Source organism: Lepidochelys kempii, chromosome 5, assembly GCF_965140285.1.
Source record: "Lepidochelys kempii isolate rLepKem1 chromosome 5, rLepKem1.hap1, whole genome shotgun sequence".
Classification (NCBI taxonomy): domain Eukaryota; kingdom Metazoa; phylum Chordata; order Testudines; family Cheloniidae; genus Lepidochelys; species Lepidochelys kempii.
Window position 1 is genome coordinate 39,998,380 of NC_136384.1, and position 24,543 is coordinate 40,022,922.

At 39.0% G+C, this 24,543-nt stretch overlaps 1 protein-coding gene across 4 annotated transcripts in view; it reads left to right on the forward strand.

Annotated features, from left to right (window-relative positions):
- IPO11 (importin 11) overlaps window positions 1-24,543 on the forward strand; it is a 295,012-nt gene that overhangs the window by 39,598 nt on the left and 230,871 nt on the right. For all 4 annotated transcript variants that reach the window (XR_012158885.2, XM_073344033.2, XM_073344034.2 and 1 more), the window contains exons 6-10: window positions 1,486-1,689; window positions 9,074-9,206; window positions 11,077-11,135; window positions 19,144-19,192; window positions 21,234-21,304. Coding sequence is in view for 3 of the 4 variants with exons in the window: in XM_073344033.2 (XP_073200134.1) it covers window positions 1,486-1,689; window positions 9,074-9,206; window positions 11,077-11,135; window positions 19,144-19,192; window positions 21,234-21,304 (516 nt within the window). In the remaining variant the exon portion in view is untranslated. The remainder of the gene's footprint in view (window positions 1-1,485; window positions 1,690-9,073; window positions 9,207-11,076; window positions 11,136-19,143; window positions 19,193-21,233; window positions 21,305-24,543) is intronic.

The following is a 24,543-nucleotide window of genomic DNA, read 5'->3' on the forward strand; positions in this document are numbered from 1 at the left end:
CCTCATTAATACTTTTTTTTTAGGCCATCCTGCAGATCTACCTAAGCTGCTGACAGCCTTTCCGTTCCTGTTAGCCCTTTGTGCTGCTGTTGGGAAGGAAGAGAAAACAGGATCTGAATTTCACCAGTAACTCTACCTCCTTCTACTGCCAATGACATAATAAAAAAACTGGCAGGAAGGGGTGTTGCATGGGAAATTGGAGATATCAAAACTTAGGTCGGACAATTAAAGAAGCAATGAAACAAGTTATATGTTTTTACCCTTGCAAACTCCCTCTGTCCCCATAGCTTGCTTTGTCTCTCTTTGGCTGGTTGGAGCATATCTTTTGACCCTCCTGACTGGAAGATGTCTTTTTGGATGGAGCAAGGGGCCAATACTGGTTTTTGAACCTGGGCAACTCTTCGTACTGCAAGCTGCCTCAGGTTCTGATTTAGCAAAGCACTTACGGATGAGTTTAACCACAAGTAGTTCTAGTGACTTACACAAACACACACCATCCTCTTTAGTTTTAATTTGTACAGATTTCAGAGTAACAGCCGTGTTAGTCTGTATTCGCAGAAAGAAAAGGAGTACTTGTGGCACCTTAGAGACTAACCAATTTATTTGAGCATAAGCTTTTGTGAGCTACAGCTCACTTCACAGTATGCATCCGATGAAGTGAGCTGTAGCTCACGAAAGCTTATGCTCAAATAAATTGGTTAGTCTCTAAGGTGCCACAAGTACTCCTTTTCTTTTTGCGAATTTGTACAGACTGGCTGCTGCTGGAAAAGGGTGATGAGCCTGCTCATGAATCCAACCCATAAAACCCCCCCAAAACATAGTCATCCATGGCAAATCTCAGGGGGAAATAGGACAAGTTACTGCTGCTTGAAGCAGACTAGCAAGCTAAGTCCTTGATCCAGTAAAGTGCCTAGAGTGCATAACTTTAAGCATGTGCTTAAATGCTTAGCTGCTCCAAGCACTTAGTTTGTGGCTGTTTGAAGCTACAGCCTGTTTTTAGCATTATGTTCTGCCTACACTTTTCTTACCTTTATACAAATAGAGAAGGCAAAAAGGCCATGTATAGAAACAGGAAGTGGTGCTCATATACTATGCTGATGAGTGCCATATGTATTGTTAACACTACCTAGCTTTCTATATATATGTGTGTGTGTGTGTGTGTGTGTGTGTGTAAAAAAACCTTTATAGAATTAAACAGGAAGGGAAATGAGGTCAGCTTAAAAACTTTTCACTGGGTCAAGAATGGTCTCTAAATTATTGAATCCTAACTACAATAGGGCTGCTAAAATGTGTATAATGACTCTAGTTGCCCTTTAAAATCCAGTAACATAGTAAAATGTTGGCTGAAGTCTCAACTAAACAACTAACTTAAAATTTTAATAGCGGGTTTATTAAATGTAACAGAAGTTATGTTTCTGGAATGTAAATTTTATGAAATCTGTCTTGGCCTTATGTGTGTCTTTCTGGTAATTGTTTTCTCTGCAGATAGCCACTCAGATCTCTGTGTTGATTGCTAAAGTTGCTAGGCTGGACTGCCCTAGACAGTGGCCAGAGCTTATTCCTACTCTTCTAGAATCAGTGAAAATCCAAGATGACCTCCGCCAACACAGAGCATTACTTACTTTTTATCATGTTACTAAGACTCTGGCATCTAAACGACTTGCTGCAGATAGGAAACTTTTCTATGATGTAAGTAACACTGTTGATAATGCAACATGTAATATTCTGGGCTTGAGAGAGGAGTAGAAATGCAGTTTTACATATTTGTTTAAAAAGGTTTGTGATGGGTTGTGGAAGTGGGTACATGGGAGGTTTACATGTGAAAGGGTTTCATAAATGGTTATTTATTCTCTATACATGACATAAGTCATAATATGTAATGCATTTTTTTTTTTAAAACAGTAGACTAAGGTGAGCTGGTAGCACCACCTATTAGGTTGCCTGATGCTTTCCATGATAAGATCCTGTTTTCAGTTGCTCATTACTCTCACAAACTTTTAACCATTGGGCTGAAATTTTCCATGCTAGATGTCTTCCTCAGGCTGATTTGTTTGTTTAAATTTTAACCAACATGATTCAGTAATTACAAGTATGAGGCTAGGGCAAAAATACATTGCTTTGCTGTGTTTAAAAAAAAAAAAAATTCTGGTGACCTATTCTCTGAGAAGCTTTAGTGGCTCTGTGATGGTGTGGAGGTCCGGTGTGTGCCCCTTTCGGTTTGGTATGACATCACAGGAGAACCCGTCCTCACTTCCCTTAACCTGGGTTATAAACAAGTCCAGAAAGATCTTTTTTAATCAAAGAGCAACCTCCTTGCAAGTGTTTTATTATTTATTATTTATAATTTACTATTGATAGCCATAAGCACAAATAGAAGCTCACTCAGACACACCCAGGGACATTTATCACCTTGGGCTTAGTCTAACTAGCTGTCTCTGGCTGGCTCCTTCCTTCAGGAGACTCTTTCCTATGTCAGTAAACAGCCTCTGGTCTCGGAAACCTTCCCAATTCCTTCTCGGGATTACCCCTTTTCAGTCCTTCCTTTCACAAGAATCCCCAGCCCTCCTCTTTGGAACACAACTTTATTGGTTAGTTTTACACTTTCTCCTTACCTAGGAGTCTCCCCAGCTCTCCTCCCTGGAGTTGGGTTCTGTTAATCAAGTTTTCTAGTCCTTCCTAAGCAGCATCTTTTCAGCCTCTTAAAGGGCCATGCCACGTGATGGGGTGGGTGACCATTAGGATTCACTACCCCATCATAGCCTCCCTGCTTTGGAGCAGACACTCAAAATTTATCAGGTGGGATGTGTCTTTTGCTTGTCCTGTGAAAATCCCCCCAAGTTTGGCCAAATTACAAGGCATTGAAAACTCGGTTTGCTCATGCTCAGTAGAGAATTCTTAGAATTCAGCATCTAAAGTGCCAGAAGATTCCATCCACCCTGAGCATGCTCCATTCCCTAACAACTGCTACTGCTGGCCAGACTGAATGTGCACCATACATACATTGTGACTTGGCATGCTCTACACTAGGTGTGGCTCAGAAGAATGGAATGTGCCAAAGTGATGCCGGGCAATGGAACTGAGAGCCAGGAGTCTGCTTCTCCAGTGCTCTCAGTGACCCCCTTGCTGGCGCATGGGAAGTGTTGAGGAGGAAGCTGACTGACTTGAATGCAGAGGGAACAAGAGCTGGACTGGGGGGATGGGAAAGGAATAGTTTGGGGCTAGGAATTTGGTGAGACTGGGACTGGGGTGGAAGACAGAAAGTAGACTTGTAATCATCGGGGGATGACAGAGACTAGTGGACAAGGCAGCTGTGAATGAGAGACATGAAGAGGGGATTTGGGGACTGACTGGGCATTCGAGATGAGGGATGGAGGCTGGCACTGGCAGATGGGGCTTAGAGGTTGGTACTGGTTGGATAAGGAGACTGGGAATGGGAACTGGAGGTTGGGGCTGGTTGGGCTTGGAGGCTGGGACAGGGAGCTGGGGTGTGTGTGGGTGGCTTGGATTGGGAGCCAGTGAGGGAAACCAGGGGAAGATGAGGGAGGGAAGACACAAAATCTTCCCAGACAAGTGGGATTGTCTGGAAGAAGAGAAAGAGAACCAGTGAGGAGAAGGAGCATGGAGAGAGGGAGATGGGATGAGCCAGGAACAGCGGGAGAATTGGGAATGGCTGGGCAATTGGGACAAGGAGTCAGGGAAGAGTTTTGTTGGTGAAAAGGGAGACTGAGATTGGATCCAATGTGTGCACGTCACAGTGAGGGAGAGACAGATTGGACAAGGAGCTGGTAGAATGGAAACTAGAACTGGCTGTGAAGGAGACTGGCACTGGGATGAGAAACTTTAGTGGAGACTGGAAATGGGATAGGAGGACAGGTTGGTGGTGATGGGGTAGAAGGATGAGCTCTAGGGAGGACAAAACAGACAAGCAGAAGGGACTGCGATCTCTAGAGTACTCCTCTCCAGAGCCTGGACCCAAGGTTGCTAAGTTTTGCCATTCCTTTGCTGTCTGTAAATATCTGTGAAACCCACTGGCCAAATGTGTGTGTCATCTCCCTCTAATACTGCTCTACATAGAGGGTAACAACCTATTATTGCTACCAGTAATTCCATCCTCTAAAGTGGCAGAGGTCTGTGTGCGGTGGACCCAAAGGTTCCAACTCTGCAGAAGAACACGAAGGTGTCAATATGATGTGATGTGATGGAATTTGTTTTTTCAGTTTGCTTTTTTAAAAACCTAGGAAATTAATATTTTTTTCAGTTTTATTTCTGTAAAGTTGCAAAATGAAGCACTCAAAAGTTAGGAAATTGACAGCATTACAGTATCCTGTACAACCTTTATTCAATCCCCTTATGTTATGCATCATGATACAGTCTTTAATTACATAGTAACTATTTCTTGCCACAGGACCCCTTCCTCATTCAGTGCACAAGATGGAGGGGGCTCCATTAACAAGAAGCTATTCAACATTTTGTTTTCTTGTATAATATCTGACCCCGTAAGCTTTATTTACTGCACGCTATTCAAACAGTGCTGTGAATACAAAATTATGAATTTACTCTTGGGCTTTTCTGTGACGCTCATCACTTTAGTATCAGAGTGTTTCACAGTCATTAATTAATCTTCACAACATCCTTGTGACGTGAGGGGTTTTTATTATTCCTGTTTTACACATGGGGAGCAGAGGCACAAAGAGACGAAGGTCAAAATTGTTCACTAATTTTGGGGGCCCAATATGAGGCACCTATGGCCTGATTCTTCAGAGTACTTTACATTATGTAGCACTTTATATGTTCAAAGTACAGCTTCTGTTGACTTCAGTTGCAGCTGTGAGTGCTCAGCATTTCTGTAAATCAGACTCTGGATTCTCAAGACCAACACCCAGAAATTGGGAACACAATTAGTCCCCGCCTGTAGGAAGTTTGGTTTAAATAACTTGCCCAACATCTCATAGGATCTCTGTGGCAGAGGAGAAATAAAATTCAATTATCCTAGGCAGCATTCAACTGCCTGTATTAATTTAACAGGTCTGAATGAAAAGGACAAATCAGGCCTCATGCAACTGCTGTCACCATTGTAAAAATCTATTGATTATAGCCTATAGATTTGTCCTATATATTAAAGAATAGTGCATCTTCCACCCACTGTCAGCTAATATGAAGTATATTTTGTAAAGCTGTTTTCTAGCACGATTAGGCACAGAGAACTGTATTAGTACCATTCTGTCAAGAATTATATTAAACAATGGTTATCTAGAAAGGTGCTGATGGTATTTCCAAATTCATTATAGGCCGGGCATTAATATTCAGGTTCATGTTGTGCAAGGGTGTGTATTCAGGATGCTCAATACTATTTAACTGAACAAATAGGGGCTGTCTGAGTACACATTAATAGGTGTCCAAATTCACAGAAAAAAAAGGTGACAGAAAAATCTCTTTGCTGAGGTGGTCAGTCGTCCTTCAGGGAAAATATAATTATGTGGTAGATGCTCTAAGCTACAGTGTAATGCTTTTAGGGAAATATAATCTCCTTTCCTCTGTCTTTTGGTCTCTTGTGTTTGATTGGGGGCAGCTGTGGCCTTAACAGACCTGTTTGCATTCTTCTTGAAACCCAAGTGTCCTCAGTCATTCTGCCAAAGGTGGCGCATCAAGTTGCTGCAATGCCTTTGTGATCTGATTGACCCACTTTCTTGTACAAGTTACTCCCTAATGCTTCCTGCATAAGATGACCTGCAAGAGTTTGGTTGAGCAAAAGCCCCTAACCCAGGTAAGCATATTTTGAACATCTGGTTCAGCTGTCCGTATGAAAATACAGCATGCTGCCTCTGATTCCTAAACTGCTCTCTGAGGCCAGTGTGAAGATGCTAGTGCTGACCCCATGATTCGAGAGTGAAACGAACTAAGGGCTTGTCTATTCGGGGCCACTCAGGAAAGTTTAATCCAAATTAACTACAGGTGTAAATTTAAAGTGGATTCATTAAACTGCTTTAAACCCCAGTGTGGACACACTCATTCTGAATGAAAATAGTCTTAATGCAGTTTAACTTAATTCACGACAGCATATAGTGAGGTTGGTGAGGTCCCTGGGTTATGTATTTTTGTTAATTAGCAAAAAAAAAAAAAATTGGGTTTTTCATCATAACTATTGGTTTACATAACTGTTGATCAAATGAGCACCACGGTTTACCATGTGAGACTGTGGTTTATGAATTCAGTGTTGATAAGTGCAAAGCGTAATTAATGTTAATAAAAATAATCCCAACTATACGTACAAAATGATAGTGACTAAATTAGCTGTTACCAGTCACAAAAGAGATCTTGCAGTCATTGTGGATAGTTAAAGCTCATTGAAGGCACTGTCTACAATAGCAGTCTGAGGTTCCTCTCCTCCAGTGCCACTGTTAACCTTCTCTAGTCCAGCTTCCCCACTTTGCACTCCACTGAAGCCACTCTCGCCAAAGTCTCTAATGACTTCTTTCTAGTTAAAGCTTAGAACCAGTACCTCATTCTCATCCTCCTTGACTTGTCAGCCTCCTTCGACATAGTCAACCTTGTTCTTCCTCTTGAAATCTTGTTCTCCTGACTCTCTCCTTCTCTGGTTCTCCTCCTACCTCTCTAATTGCTCCTTCAGTGTGACCTTCAGAATGTCCTCTTCATCCATCCTACAGCTTTCTTTGGGGTTCTGCAGGGCTCTGTCCTTGGTCCCTTCTCTTTACCTTATCTCTGGATAATCTCATCTACAAATTCAGCTACTATCTCTATGCTGATGACTCACAGATCCTCCTCTTTATTCCAGACCTATCTCCTTCTGTTCAAACTAATATCTGGGGATGTCTAGCTGTCAGCTCATGCTCAGCATGGCTAAAAAGAAAGCTCATATCCTCCCATCCCCTGAAGGCTCTCTTCTTTCTTTCCTTTTTTCTTGATCACTGTGGACAACACTGCCATCCTGCCTATCACTCAGGCCTGTAACCTGTGCATCATCTTTAACTCAGATCTGTGTTCTAGATCCTCCTGTCTAAATTTTGCTTAGTCTTTCTTCATAACATGTCAATGATACAACCTTCTCTACTCATCCACACAGCTAAAACTCTTGTCCGAGCTATCCTCCTATCATGTCTCAACTAGTGCAGTGTCCGTTTGTCTGGCCTTGACAAATGCATCCTTACTCTCTTCGTATCCATTCAAAATGCTGCTGGAAAGATTATTCTCCTAGCCCATTACATCACCTCACCACTGGTTCCCCCTTCTCTGTTTGTATCAAATATAAATTACTACTTGCATTCACTTACATGGCGCTTCACAGCTTATCCCTGTCATACCTGTCCTGTCTCATTCATTATTGAAATGTTTCAGAGGAACAGCCGTGTTAGTCTGTATTCGCAAAAAGAAAAGGAGTACTTGTGGCACCTTAGAGACTAACCAATTTATTTGAGCATGAGCTTTCGTGAGCTACAGCTCACTTCATCAGATGTTTACCGTGGAAACTGCAGCAGACTTTATATACACACAGAAATCATGAAACAATACCTCCTCCCACCCCACTGTCCTGCTGGTAATAGCTTATCTAAAGTGATCAACAGGTGGACTCCCATCTCTGATTGGCCCATGATGCCAGCCTCCTTTGCCCACTCGTTAAATTTTCAACCAAGATGTTTGTGCTTTTCCCCTACTACCCCTGAAAATGTTTCAAAGGCTCAAATACACCTTTCCATTTACATGAGGAGAATGCAAACTCAGTCAGGGAAGGCCATCTCTGCAGCATTCTCCTCCCAGGGAACAACGGAAACCCTGCAGGTTCTCTACAGACTTCAGACTCCATGGATGCAAAGCATTTTGGGGCTTGAGGAGCAGTTGCTTTCAGTAGTATAAATTCCCTTTCACCTCCAAACCCACGAGTTTGCCCACTGCAGATTTATTGTGACTGAACTAGCATTAACTTGCGCAGACTCCTGGTTGGTAGTGTGGACAGCTGTTGCGTACCATACACAAGAAGTGTTCTGGGAACAGTGACTGTTTGGACGCCCCTCACAGCATGGCTCCATTAGAGCTGTGCTGCCAGAGAGCCAGAGTGAGGAAATGAGATGCTAGGGAAGTTAGAGTCACGAGGACTCTGCATTAATATTCTTGGTCTCTGTTGGCTTACCTATGTTTTGTGAGGCTGAATCAAGTGCATATACACTCGATCTAATGGGATAAATGAGCAGGAAACTCAGTGCAGACTACTAAATCCTCATTCTCTAGGTTGGAATAACTCATTCTGGGAAATTTAGGGCATCATCCTGTCTTCTTACATGAAAGTAACCTTTATTTCTTCTAATATTTTCTAAATACAGTATGCCCCTTTACTTTTTTGCAGGATGGATAAAAGATTAAGGTTTTTGAAATGTAAATTGAGTTATTTATATATAAAGACTTGCTCCACACTTTTAAATTTGCAACTGACTGACTGTCTCAACCTCACTATCATTTCTTAACTTAAATAACTTGGGGAAGAAAATCAGTTTAATATGCTTCATCAGTGAAGAATATGCATAACTATGCAGCTGTCATCAAAACAGGGTTCAACACATGCACATACTGTACAGTACTACTACTTTTTATTACGCAACATAAATATGACTAGAAATTGGAGCAGAGTGTAACAGACATTCACCAGTCTACAATATATGTTGTGTTGAAACTTGTTTGAAAAGAAACCAGTTCTCCAATTTTGTTCTCCAGCAAGAAAAATTGTTGTCGCAAAACCCTTTTTGTAGCCATGTGGATTATCCAGATAAATTCAAATTGGAAATAAAGGAACACATTTTTAATAATTGAAAGAAACTACTAAGAGAAGTGGGGGATTCTTTGTCTCTTTGCTGTCTTCAAAATCAAAACTGGATGCCTTTATGGAAGATTTTTTTTTTTTTTTTTAATCAAACAAGCTATTATATAGGAGTGATGATGGCCTATGTTATAGTGGAGGTCAGACTAGATTTTACATTCCATTCTGGCCTTAAAGATCTATGAATCTATAAATTTATTGTACTAGTGTCAAATATTGGGATTCAAGTGGATTGTTTTTTCTTTACAGTTAGCATCTGGAATTTATAGTTTTGCCTGTTCCTTATGGAATCATCACACAGATACATTCCTACAACAGATCTTTACAGGAGATGAAGCTGCAGCTACAAATTCATTAGAAAGAACTCTGTTGTCATTGAAAGGTAATAATTAAAAAGATTGTTAAATATGTATGCTTAATGTACTATAAAAGATGAAATAAGGTTATTCAGGTGACATTTGTGTATTCCTGTTGTTGGGTTACGGTGTCCCTGGCATCTTGTGTGAACCTTGGAAACTTGATCTGTTTACCTGGATCTGCTTTTATCAGAAACCAGTTGGAAATAGCTATAACTTGAGTATTTTGGATAACTTCTTTAATAGTTGTTAGCCATTTAGTATAGTTGTTGCACATTTTAGAGTTGCTGTTTCTACTTTGTGCTATGGGTGACCCTAGTGTTATGTTGGGTTTCAAGAGATGCAGTTTGTGAATCTCTCTGTTCCTTCTGTGTATGGACTATAAACACAACTATTATAAACATCAGAAGATTGAAAAGGAAGGCTCTGTGTGCTGTAGTATTCAGGAGTTTCTGGAAACGCCACATTATCTTCCCTGTGAAAACTCCAGAAATGGTAAAATTAGGGCACTGGATCCTTTTTGATAGACCAGGAAAAGAAGAACTTCTTTGGAGATACCTTTTTTTCATTGTTGTCCATTAGCTTTATTTTGACATGAATGGAACCTTAAAGTAGAGCTGGGTGAATATTTATTGGCAAATAGTAAATTTACCAAAAAATTAATTTTTCAGGGCACTGAAACTCTTTGTGATATTGATATGAATTTTGCTGAACAGTTTCAGTTAAAAAATTTTGGGGGAGTGGGGGGGCACTAAGGCACCATTCACAAAATGGCAGGATGAGGTGCTGCCACTGTCCATCTTATAACTTGTAGTCCAGTGATTAGGACATTCAGCTGAGATGTGGGAGAGCTAGGTTCAATTTTCTGCTTCATGTGGAGAAGGGATTTGAGTTCCCCAGTCACTGGGCTCTCTGATATTATTGTGTGGGTCTCTCTGTCTCTCACGTTGAAGCTGTTCCACTATGTATAAATAATAAGTCTTTGGAGCAGGGACGTTAACTATCGATATACAGTCATATGGGTGAATTGGATCTCCGACATTGAGGAAGACTGTCCTGATCCCTGGGCTTTAGGGTAGTCCGGGGTGGGTTTTTTCAGTCTCTTGTGCTGAAGCTGTTCCACTTTGTATAAATAATCATTTGGCCAGAAAGAGAGAGAGAATCTGACTTTATATTCTAGTGGTTAGGGCACTCATCTGAGAGGTGGGACACCCAACTTGATGTCCCTGCTCCAATGGCTATTTAATTTAGACCCAATGGAAGCGCTTCACCAGGAGAGACTGAGGGATCCACCTCAGAATATCTCATAGCTCAGTGGGTGTGGCACGCTCTTGCAATGTGAGACCCATGTTCAGATCCCTCTCCACATTTGGGAGAGGGGGGAGTTGAACCCTGGTCTCCCACATCCTGGGTGAATGCCTTAACAAGTGGGCTAAAGCTTGTATGGGAGGCACCATAACCACCACCTCTTTCTCCTCCCCCTCCAGCCACTTGTGAATCTAGCTCTTCAAAAATGCCCAGAAACAAAATATTTCAGGTTGAACAATATGTTTTGTTCAACCTGAAACAGACGTTTTTAATTGACTGAAATTTTTCTAAATTTAAATTTTTTCCTAATTTTTCAGAACTGCCAACTAATCACAAAATCAATTATTCACCCAGCTCTACCTTAAATTAGTACTGCCAAACTTAAATTAGTGGGAAAAAGGCAGGTGAGGAGTCTAAAGGTGCAAAATAAATGCAATTTATTTCATAATTGAATAATTAGAGACTTTTATAGCAAAGTAAAGGATATTGTAGCTATATGTTTAATTACTTGATATCTGGGTGGGTGGGGAGCGGGGCAGCATTCTACAAAAATAGACTGTGCAAGCAAGATATTACTGTATTTTTCAGTGCTTCGTAAATTGACAGTTCATGGGTTTGTGGAACCTCATCGGAATGTAGAGGTGATGGTAAGTGATATGTGTGTTTGTTTCTAGATATAATTCAGAATTCTTTCCATGACATTCTAGGCATTGTTAGAATTTCACTCACTTCAAAGAGAGATCTGAAATTTATTAAATGATGCATAATTATATTATGTATAGATGGCTCAAGAGACAAGCCTGATAAATATAAAACAATAAGCTTAATATGTTATGCTGATGCGACGTATTTAAAGGGCTAGGGTGGTGGGAAAAATCTGAAATGTTCAATTTGGATAAAGATAGCCTGTATGAATTTAGTGACAGGCCTTCTCTAAATGAGAAAGTTTCTGCAGTTGAATATATGGTGTGATTTTTAAACAGCTTAGTTATACCAGTTCAAACATCGCTGTATACACTCCTGTTTTGGTGTAAATCAGGCCTATTTCTGCTTAGCTTAAATCAATTTAAGATAAACTGAAATAACTCTGGTTTACAGCAGCTGTTAGCCACAGCTGAAAACTCCGCACCCTTTCCAACATTTAGATTATTTTAGTGACCAGTTTTAGAAACCAATAAGTGTCACTATGTATCAGATTGAAAATTGCACTTGTTTGAATTATGACCCACTATATTTATTGGTTAACCATTGATATACTGTGAAAATTGTCATTATTTAAGTTCTGATATGGTTTCCCATCACATTACAGAATGTTATAAAATAAAGCATTGATTTTTTGCCCTGAGGCTGAAGTACTGGAATGCAAAATCATACTATTTTGATTACTGTTTAGCTTTTTAAATTAATTAATTCAACATGATTTTAGCTTTTATCATCTTGATATTTTGCTTGAACTAGAAATCAAATCATTTTTGTACCATCTTAAGCTTTTTGTGGTGATATTGCAGTTATTTGAAATTCTGTATGTTTCTAAGCAATACTACTTAATTCAAATTTTGCCATAACTAATTTGATATACTTGTTGACCAAGAGTTCTGTTGTACAGGGAGTTAAGCTTTTACATTGTTGCAAAGCAGCCAAACAATCCTAGTGATGATACGTTCTCATGTTCCAAAAATAATCTGGTATGAGCAGGTCTTTATTTTCTTCAGGGTTTTTACTCAAGAGTAAACAAAAAGACTGGTAATAGCCAAGTTTTAATAAATGAATAAAACAACATGTCTAAATGGTTCTGAGACTGCATTTAGCTAAGCATCCGTTAGTTGTGGTAAGCTTTGGGTCAATAAGGCCTTATGTCTTCTGTGTCTGTATATTCCCAAATTTAGGAGTTGCAGTCTCCGATGCCTTGAGCTTAGAATATTTTAGAAAGCTATGTCAGTTTTGTAGAGGTGGATGCACAAGCTGTAGAATTGGTCGCTAGAGCTGCTAAATCTAAAAAAAAATTGTGTAAAGGAGAATATCTCTTATGTTTCTGACTCAGAACTTCCAGTTGTGAACCAAATGTGAATTGCTGCATTTCTGTCTTCCTTTCCAAATCTTGAAACCATAGTTCTGCCATGTGTGGACTTTGCCATTAATTTAATGAGGCATTCACTGTGAAACATAAAATATGATCGTTTCAATGGCAGTATTGTTAACCATTTTATTGCTGATATTCAGAAAATATTAGGTTTGACAATAGATTGTACACAAAATACTAATATTGCCATTGGCATATAAATGAGTGTTAACCAGTAGCTCTGTTTACTACACAGGGTTTTCAGAAGAGGGCCTGCAGATCTAAGCAGTCATTTTTTTAGCTCTGCAGAGATAGCCAGACTGTCTTCAGAATTTCAAGTGATATCTATAATTTCAAAGCCGTTGAAATATATGTAGACAGCTTCCTCCCTAAGAGGAATTCCCAGTTAACCATGTATGTTCCTCATTTTTTACAATTGTCTTTTTTCCTATTTTTAACTGTCTTAGTGCACAGAAGCATGATTACTGTACATTCAGCAAAGTAAACCCCAGCAATATAATACCAACCAAGTATTTGACCAAACTTTCAGAATATTATTTCTTTTTAGCAAGTAGTATTGTGCCCTTATATATGTTATCCTCCTTTTTTCAGTACACTGCAGTCACCTTATGCTTCTCATACATACTTCAAAATTAAGAGATACCAGATCTAGTGGATAGGGGAGTCTCCACTACTATTTCAAAGAAGGGCTGCCAAAGGACATAATTAGTAAATGCATTTTTGCTACAATATAACAAATTTTATAAGGCTACAATGTCCTAAATCCTTCCCCAGTGTTTAAGACAAAGGATCACGGGATCTTACCATTTCCATAAGGTATGTTTCACTCACATAACTTCGTGAGTGTGTATGTAGCTCCTTGTGTAATCAGACTTCTAGTACAATAGGAAGAAGCCTTGCTAAATAAACCATGGGATGTAAAAACAGATTTTTCTTTTGTGATTATAAAGATGTATACCTGCTGCTTTCCATAATTCAGTTATTAATGGACAGAGCTACCAATTATATAACAGTATGTCCTTACAATCACAGCCTTTTCATCATCGTATCAAGAACTCTTTTATGACTGTATTAAATGAATGGTCAATATTTACACAGTCTCCTAGGGTTTGCTTTGTGGATTGGCTTGACATTTCTGAGGGAATAATATTTAAGGCCCTGATCCAACAGAGTACTTCAGCACATTGTTAAGAGTTATGCCGGATGAGGACCTTAACAACAACAAAAAAACTACTTTGTTTAAAGCGTAAATCCACATGTATTAAAAAATCTCTAAGTTTGAAGAAATCCCCCTTTTTCTAGTATAGGATTTTTTTAAAAAGAAATTGTGTTTAGTTGGCCATGTTAATATTTATAGCTTGGGACTTTACATTTGGTATTTGGGTCTTATTCCACACAGTATTCCTGTAACTACATATAGCCTTTACACTAAATTTTTTTGGTAACCAGGAGGATGCACTATACTTTTACACATTTATTTAAGCAATTATAGCTGGACTTACATTTATTCAGATTCTTAATTTTTACATTTTTTATTATATTAGAAAACGGTTAATAATGCATTTGTTTACTATACAGTTCATTTTTTTTACTTGTGATTTGTGCTAAGCTCCGCTTGGATGGAAATTCAATTTAAAATGCACAAAACCAGCATTTTAAATGGTTTTTAATCACTTATTAAAACTACCTAAAATGTTCTGGAGACACGAAAATTTTTTTTTATCAAAATATGTTTTGCATTTTAAAACTAACTGATTTATTAAACCAAGGAAGTATTACCTTAGCTAGTGAACTAGAGCGGTTGTTTCTGGTCAGCATATTCTTTAAGGTTTTGAGGACTGGTAGATCTCGTTCTCTCACACCTAGTTTTTATTGATAGATTGGAAGAAGAAAATAAGCTTTTCTGCTTCAACTCTCTCATCATTTTCTTAACTCTCCCGCATCATTTTTTTTAACTTTGAATGAATAGTCATTGAACTGAACTAGCTGAATAAACTGAAATGATAAAGTACTCTCTCTGCACCTACTGCTGTCAAAAGCTGGTTCAGCACTTCAGTGGATCCTGGTTCCAGGTGCTTAATCAGTGACTTCCACCAATTCACTAGTTTGGCTTTTTAAAAAGCTTGGTAGTCAACATGTTATCAGTAGTTCGCTGTCAAATTGGGAGGGCATATCTAGTGAGGTCCTGCAAGGATCAGTCCTGGTTTGGGACTATTCAATATTTTCATTAATGGCTTGGATGATAGAGTAGAGAGTATGTTTATAAAATCTGCAGTTGACACCAACCTGGCAGCGGTTGCAAGCGCTTCGGAGGACAGATTTAAAATTCAAAATGACCTTGACAAATTGGAGAATTGATCTGAATTCAACAAGATGAAATTCAGTAAAGACAAGTGCAAATGTACAGCTACAAAATGGGGAATAGGTGGTAGGATTGTTGAAAAAGATCTGGGGGTTATAGTGGACCACAAACTGAATGAGAGTCATCAGTGTGATGCAGCTGCGAAAAAGGCAAATATGATTCTAGGGTGTATTAACAGGAGTGTTGTATGTAAGACACAGGAGGTAATTGTCTTGCTCTATTCAGCACTGGTGATGTCCTAGTTGGAGTACCCAGTCCAATTCTAGGCACCACAATTTAGGAAAGATGTGAACAAATTGGAAAGAGTCCATGTAAGGACCTGGAGATTAGCACCCAGGTCTGCAGAGCCTGAAGCAGCTGATATTCCCGCAGTGCCACTAAGAGGCCTTGCAGAGGCACAGCCAGGGAGCAGTGTCGAGAGTAGGCACAGGAAGTACCTCCCAAGTGACCCAGAGTGACAGTACCCTGAGGCCCTCTGATTAAAGTATATAATGAATAGCCTAATAACAGAACAATAAAGGAAAGGACGATATACAGTCATATGGGTGAATTACTTAAGTTGAATTTACATTCACAATCAAGAGAACACGTTTTCAGCAGTAATTAAATGAGCAGAACAGTATAAAGGAAATTAAAGACATGGGGCTCAGGTAAAACATCATGAACTGGGTAGGATCTTGCTGTGTTTTTAAAGACAATTTTCATGGGCATTGCAATCACATACAGTTGTGGCCTCAGAGTTGGATGTTTTTTCTTTTAGAGTGTACAGAGCCCTATTGTCAACACTACATTGAGAAGATATATCTCCACTACAGTGCAGGAATTATAGAAAAGTCTTTTCTGAACACACAGAGAGCCGCCTTGGAATCCTCATGTGCTTGTAACAAGGAGACTTCTCTAAATGTCATAACAGACTGTTGAAACATTAATCTTTATAAAGCTCATCATCTTGCTTTTGCTGTTGATTATATTTTTGAGATGTAGAATGCCTGTGTTAAAACCCACTTGTCAGGTGTTCTTTAAAATTTCTATGTTTGCATACTTCTGTAAAAATAGGTGGTACTTTCACCATCACCTTTACAAAATGAGTAACAAAGGAAATGGATGGGTTTATACCTGTTGTGGTTTTCTGTTTCTATTATCTTTACACAGTATATATAAGTGAACATGAGTTGGGTATATATTTTAAGTTCTGGTGTTTGCAGCATACAGTTTAAACTCAAACTGGCCCAACAATTTGTAGTAGTAGTAAATACCTATATTAGGGTAACACCCAAACCTTCTACTTGGTCCCTTTCTCCTCAGAGCTACGGGGTTATGAGTGCATGTGTGACGTTGTGGACCTAACTAAGATAGCCAAAAGCAAATCTATCACTTTCAAGCTGTGCCCATCCTGTGATGGCACTGTCTACCAGTGATTAAAGAACTTGGTGTGCCTTCTAATTTGGGAGAAGCATGTTTCTGAGCACTGTATGCAGGTTCCTGCTCAACTGTACAGGTAGAGCACTACAAAGGTGCTTTAAGCTTCACCTCATAAAAGTTGCTGCCAGGTCTTTTGTTCTTAGACATCTGTCTGGCTGAGAACTAGGTACTGGGTCCCTATTGTGTTCTGTTTGTCTGGAATGAATAGCAAGACAAGCTCCATGCCCAGAGAAAGCTCAGTATGCAGGGATTCCATTAAGTTGTCTTGAGTCTGATGCTGAGGCCCATGTAAAGCCACACACTTTAGGAACCCTTCATGTTCCACAAGACCAACATTATGTAATCAGGAAATGGGCTCATGCTTCACTGGCAGGCCCTTTGAGTCCTTGGAAGACTCTGTTTCTCAGCAATGTTCTTCCTTCTCTGAGCCAAGGAAGAAAAAGGAAACAGAGCCATGGATGCATTGGGACACAGTGGGAGGCCATTGTGCCCCAAAACATCAGTCACCATCATCACAGATGACAAAATTAGCATAATAAGTATACTTCAGTGGACATGTTCCAGCTTTATCCACCATCAGAGCACTGCCACCCAAACTTGTTGGTCCGTGTGGTCTGGATAGATAGATATCCTGTTCTAATTGAGCCAGTTCAGTGGTTTGAGTGACTGGTTAAGCGCATGGAACCAGAGTCTGTTGAAGGGCAAAACCAGCTTTTGACAGCAGTCGCCTCTTCCGCAGGTGCAGAGAGAATATTTTCTTAATTTCAGTTTATTCAGTTAGTTCAGTTCAGTCACTAGTTAATTCAAAATTAAGAAACCAAGTGGGAGTTGAAAAAGCAAGAAAGCTTGTTTTCCTCTTCCAAAGTATGAATAAAAACTAGAGGTGAGAGGATGAGATCTATTAGTTTTAAAATCTTTAAGGACACGATGACTAGGCATAATCACTTCAATTCACTGCAGATATTACTTCCTTTGTTTAATTAATCCGATAGTTTTAAATACAGAATATGTTTCGATATTTACTTTTTTTTCATGTATCCAGAACATTTTAGGAAGTCTTGTTAACTAATAACAAAACAATTTTTAGATACCGTTTTTGTGCATTTTAATTTGAATTTCCATCCAAAAAGAGCTTGACACAAATAGCAAGTAAAAAATTAATTTAATAAACAAGAAATGCCTCATTTGCCATTTTCTAACGTGATTAAAATTAGTAAATAAAATCTGAATAAATGTAAGTTAAGCTATGCTATTGATTAAATAAATGGTTATCTAAAAGAAGCAATAGATTTCATGTAAAGGCAATATTTAGTTGCAAATCAGCATGTTTTAAAGGTTATCAACCAATGAGAGTCAACCTTTCTTTAGGAAAATAACTTAAAAGTACAAATGCAAAACACAAGTAAATTGATAATTTAAATCAAGGTTTGCTGCTTGCTGATTGAAATCATGATTAAAATCAGTGGTTTTAATCAATCCTCCTGATATCATTTATTTTTGGCAAGAAGCCAACAGGCAGGCATAACCAAAACCATTGAAAATAGGATTTCTGATTGAGCTGACATTTCATACAAATAGTAGAATTCCCTCTGATTATTCAGTACTTGATCTATACTGCCTCTGCAAAGCCTCTCACTGCTTCTGAAAGAACCTTTTCAAATGACACCTTTTGTGGTATTTTTGCACTTGTCTTATTAGATTTAGAATTCAGGAATCTTTGAAACCTGAAGAACAGTTGATTTAAGTAGTTGATGTGTAATTATAAACTGTGTAATTTATAAGCAACAACTAGAGAAACTGTCTGATTACTTTAATAAATATATTTATAGGTGCTCAGACTTTAATGGGTGAAAATAATCATTCACTTTATAAGTGCTTGTCAAGCTTATATCTGGCTTATGTTTATTTTGCAGTATCAGTATTTGGGCTATTCATTTGCTCAGTGCGACATTCCCATTTATCGATGTGTATGATACCACTTGTTAACACTGTGAATGCTAAGGTGCAGCCACTCCTGATGGAGAAATTTCTTACGATTTTGGATTTCATAAGAGTATATTGGATACACACTGTTGGTGGAATGAATTATATATAAATTGGCAATGGAGTGAGCTACTCTACCCAGATCACAGAACATATTTTTATTTTCAGGGGTCATAGCACTTTCAGTAATTTTGCTTCTAAGCACTTAGAATCTCAGTGTAATGTTTCTCTATGACTTAAGTTTATTAAAGTGCTTAGCCTGAGACTGATGTAATGTTAAAGAAATATCTAATTTCTTTCTATCACTAAGGCAAAAATTTTTACTCATAAATAACCACAGGATTTAGCCATAGCTTCAGGATTAAGTATGATTTACTGAAATTTCATTTACTGGAGAAAACCCTCACCTCTCGTTTTCAGCAAAGTGTTCACTTACAAAGGGAGAGGTTCAAAGGAGGAAGATCGTCATTATTAGTTCTGCAGCAGCGTTTTTGTTGTTTTTCTTGAGAAACGATTGGATTGTGAATGAAAAATAGTAAAAATCAAAACAAAATCGTATTTATATAAAATATATAATTCAAATAGAAGAATGTACTTTTCATTATATTTCTATTTAATTTTTCTAACAGTAATGAAGTAATGTAGGGAATTATTTTAAACCCTGCAGTTGCTTCTGAACTGACTTCTCAGTTTGACGGATCTTTAGTGAAATTCTCCATCTTTTGTATGCAAATAATACTTTTCCTCCCTTCATACGGTTCACAATGGGCTTCACTTTTTAAAGAAATGTGACTTTGATATTTTTCAGGGATTTCTACATGCAGTATTTGAGCGACTAAAACAGTTTCTGGAATGTAGTAAGTACTTTTTTCAAGCATGCTATCCTCTTCTGGTACATTAATAATATTAAGATTCCCCCAACCTCTAATATTTAAACAAATAGTTGGTGTCTAAGGCATTTTGACATTTTCTCATGAATACAAAACAAACTGTATTTCAATGCACTTCTCAATCCTAGTGTACAGAAAAGATGTTCAGCAATAATACAGATCTTAATTTTGAATGCTAAATAACTAATATATCTCATATAAACCACAGAACAAAGAGGAAACATACAAAAAAAGGTTACATACGTAGAATGTAAAAAGAAACTAAGCCATCTCAAGCTTTTCCTTGGAAGATGCCATGGATGAGTTTTGGAAAATGTCAAATGGGACAGAATTTGTGATTATTGCCTCCAATGGTATCATGAAACAGTCAGTAGTTTTAATCTCAAATTTCATTTACTGTGACAGGAAATACTGTGACAGATGTTTTTTTTCAGGTACATTTGTCCAAAAATACATTTGTGGTTCATTTAGTCCGATATCCTGTCTATGTCAATGATCAGTACCAGATGTTTCAGATGAAGATACAAGAAACCCTGTAGGGGACAATTAGGGAACAACCTACCTATAGGGAAAGTTTCTTCCTGACATTTGGTTAATGATTAGCTTATGCTTTGAAACATTAGTGTTTAATATATCTTTCAGTGTTTATCCTGTCTAATCTAGCAGCGAATGTTCTTATGTGGATATCTATATATGTATCTATTAAGACCTTTGCATACATGATAGCTTGTGGCAATGGGTTCCATAGGTTTCATTGAATGATGCTGTTTTTGTTAAGTGGGTAAATTAGCACAGAGTTTACCTTTACTATACGCAAAAAGAAAAGGAGTACTTGTGGCACCTTAGAGACTAACCAATTTATTTGAGCATAAGCTTTTGTGAGCTACAGCTCACATACAATTAACTTAGGCTTGAATAGAGACTGGGAGTGGCTAAGTCATTATCCAAGGTAACCTATTTCCCCTTGTTTTTTCCTACCCCCCCCCCCATGTTCTCGTTAAACCCTGGATTTGTGCTGGAAATGGCCCACCTTGATTATCATACACATTGTAAGGAGAGTGGTCACTTTAGATAAGCTATTACCAGCAGGAGAGTGGGTTTGTGTGTGTGGGGGGAGGGGGGCTGAGAAAACCTGGATTTGTGCTGGAAATGGCCCAACTTGATTATCATACACATTGTAAGGAGAGTGATCACTTTAGATAAGCTATTAGCAGCAGGAGAGTGGGGTGGGAGGACGTATTTTTTCATGCTTTGTGTGTATATAAAAAGATCTTCTACACTTTCCACAGTATGCATCCGATGAAGTGAGCTGTAGCTCACAAAAGCTGATGTTCAAATAAATTGGTTAGTCTCTAAGGTGCCACAAGTCCTCCTTTTCTTTTTGCAAATACAGACTAACACAACTGTTACTCTGAAGCTTTACTATACGATTCATTGTGTCATACATATACCTCTACTGTGTCTCTTCTTATTTGTGTCTTCCTTAAAGAGTCCCAGTCTTATCATTGTATACTTATTCAGAAATGTCTCTGTGCCTGTAATCATTTTTGTAATCAGTCTTTAATCCATTCTGTTTTAGCTATATCTTTTTGAAATAAGGTGACCAGAAGTGAATATAGTATTCCATGCCGTGGGTGTACCATGGACTTTTAATAATGGAATTATAAGCTTGTCAGTGTTTTCTACCCCCTTCCTTGTCCCTCCTAGCTGTTGTTTGCTTTTATGACAGCTTTTTCACTGAGCTGTCCATAATGATGCTCATGTTTTTTCCTGAGCTTTTATAACTAATTTAGAAGTAGCTGCTTGCCCAATATTTGGGTCTTTGAATTTGTCAGCACTGAATTTCATCTGCCATAGTGCTACCTGTTCACCTTGCTTTATCTGTAGTTAGGAGGATATGATAGCAAGAGTGAGCTGTGTCTGCAAAGATAATTTTTCCAAATGTGGATATTAGGAAATAAACCAAAGATTAAGAAATGATGTTTGTTAAATATCTGTGATTTACCAGGTAGAAGTATAGGAACAGAAAATGTATGCAGAGACCGTCTGGAAAAGACTATTATTCTGTTCACTAAAGTGGTAAGTTCACAATTCCTTTACTAGAATGGAGTTTTCAGCATTTTGAATGAATAATCCACATTAAGTTAAATATATATTCTTTAAAACTCATTTTATATACTGTGAAGAAGCAGTTAATTGTAATTCATAGCTTCACTCTCTCAAAATATAATCTTGAAAACATGTATTCCTTTTAAGAGAAGAGTATCTGCTTTACTCAGGACACTAATGTGAACTCTCAGAATGTAACATACACTTCAATACCTAAAATAAAATTACATGTATTTCAAAGGTAAAATTTATAGCCACTGTTTTGGAGCCTGTTGTTGACAGACATATTTAAAAAAAAGGTTAATATAAGTGATTGTAAACAATTTTCCAGTCTTCTCTATTAAACATCTGCACTCACTTGAAAATGTGGGTTGTGAGTAACAAATAAGAATAGTCATGATCATATTAAGTAACTGACCGTTCTTGATTAGTTTACTTAAAAAACAAACAAACGAACAAAAACCAACCCAGACTTTTCAGCTGCAATTTAGTATTTTAGGCCTGCACAAGGAGTATGTGCTTATGGCAGAAGACAGTTTTAGGTGCATCATCTTTCAGACATGCAACACCAGTAACATTCCCAGTATTTGAGGATTCCATCTGCTGGCCCATATGACTTCTTACTTAAACATGGAGCCTGATTATCAGAGATGCCAAGCACTTGCACTTCCAATTGAAGTCAAGCTGCAGGCAGTCAATATCTCTGAAAATTAGGCCCATAGTTTTTTGATGTCTCCTGTAAACAAAGCATTTATATATCTTTCTTTCTCATTCAAACTAACAACCGGAGAGTACAGGGACTGTTCCCAAATTCATCTTTCATTTATTTTTTTGGTAGATGTGAAGAAGCAATTCATTCTCCTCAGACTAGCCTCCCTGAGGATTGTATGGGTGCAAGCCTTTTGGGCTCAGGTGACCGTGTGTGACTCAAAGAAACAAGGGGGTGAGGCAATATCTTTTATTGGACCAACTTTTGTTGGTGAAGGAGACATGCTTTCAAGCTACACAGAGCTCTTCTTGGTCACAGAAGAGCTCTGTATAGCTCAAAAGCTTGTCTCTGTCACCAACACAAGTTGGTTCAATAAAAGAGATTGCCTCACCCACCTTGTCTCTCTCATATCCTGGGACCAAAACAGCTACAAGAAAACTGCGAACAACATGTCTGACTCAGTCATTTTTGGAGTGCTACAGAAATTTGAAGGAGCTGAAGAGAAAATTCTAGAGTAAAGGCCAGGAAGCTAGGTAACTCAGAACACTTCAGAATTTTAATCCTTATGGATTCGAAGGCTTCATAGAAGAAAACATAGCCTATATAAGAAAAGCCGTGCGGAACACAATGCCATCCACAGCCTCAGAAACAACTCTGACATCATAATCAAAAAGGCTGACAAAGGTGCTGTTGTCATCATGAATAGGTTGGAATATGAACAAGAGGCTGCTCGGCGGCTCTCCAACACCATTTTCTACAAGCCATTAAATTCTGATCCCACTGAGAGTTACCAAAAGAAACTACAGCATTTGCTCAAGAAACTCCCTGAAAAAGCACAAGATCAAATCCCCACAGACACACCCCTGGAACCCCGACCTGGGATATTCTATCTACTACCCAAGATCCATAAACCTGGAAATCCTGGGCGCCCCATCATCTCAGGCATTGGCACCCTGACAGCAGGATTGTCTGGCTATGTAGACTCCCTCCTCAGGGCCTACGCTACCAGCACTCCCTGCTACCTTGAGACACCACTGACTTCCTGAGGAAACTACAATCCATCGGTGATCTTCCTGATAACACCATCCTGGCCCACTATGGATGTAGAAGCCCTCTATACCAACATTCCACACAAAGATGGACTACAAGCCGTCAAGAACACTATTCCCGATAATGTCACGGCTAACCTGGTGGCTGAACTTTGTGACTTTGTCCTTATCCATAACTATTTTACATTTGGGGACAATGTATACCTTCAGATCAGCAGCACTGCTATGGGTACCCGCATGGCCCCACAGTATGCCAACATTTTTATGGCTGACTTAGAACAACGCTTCCTCAGCTCTCGTCCCCTAACGCCCCTACTCTACTTGCGCTACACTGATGACATCTTCATCATCTGGACCCATGGAAAAGAAGCCCTTGAGGAATTCCACCATGATTTCAACAATTTCCATCCCACCATCAACCTCAGCCTGGTCCAGTCCACACAAGAGATCCACTTCCTGGACACTACAGTGCTACTAAACGATGGTCACATAAACACCACCCTATACCGGAAACCTGCTGACCGCTGTTCCTACCTACATGCCTCCAGCTTTCACCCTGACCACACCACACGATCCATCGTCTACAGCCAAGCTCTGCGATACAACCGCATTTGCTCCAACCCCTCAGACAGAGACAAACACCTACAAGATTTCTATCAAGCATTCTTACAACTACAATACCCACCTGTGGAAGTGAAGAAACAGATTGATAGAGCCAGAAGAGTTCCCAGAAGTCACCTACTACAGGACAGGCCTAACAAAGAAAATAACAGAGCGCCACTAGCAGTCACCTTTAGCCCCCAACTAAAACCCCTCCAACGCATTATTAAGGATCTACAACCTATCCTGAAGGATGACCCAACACTCTCACAAATCTTGGGAGACTGGCCAGTCCTTGCTTATAGACAGCCCCCCAATCTGAAGCAAATACTCACCAGCAACCACATACCATACAACAGAACCACTAACCCAGGAACCTATCCTTGCAACAAAGCCCGTTGCCAACTGTGCCCACATATCTATTCAGGGGACACCATCACAGGGCCTAATAACATCAGCCACACTTTCAGAGGCTCGTTCACCTGCACATCCACCAATGTGATATATGCCATCATGTGCCAGCAATGCCCCTCTGCCATTTACATTGGTCAAACTGGACAGTCTCTACGTAAAAGAATAAATGGACACAAATCAGATGTCAAGAATTATAACATTCATAAACCAGTCGGAGAACACTTCAATCTCTCTGGTCACGCGATTACAGACATGAAAGTTGCGATATTACAAAAAAAACCCTTCAAATCCAGACTCCAGCGAGAGACTGCTGAATTGGAATTCATTTGCAAATTGGATACAGTTAACTTAGGCTTGAATGGAGACTGGGAGTGGCTAAGTCATTATGCAAGGTAACCTATTTCCCCTTGTTTTTTCCTAACCCCCCCCCCCTTCCC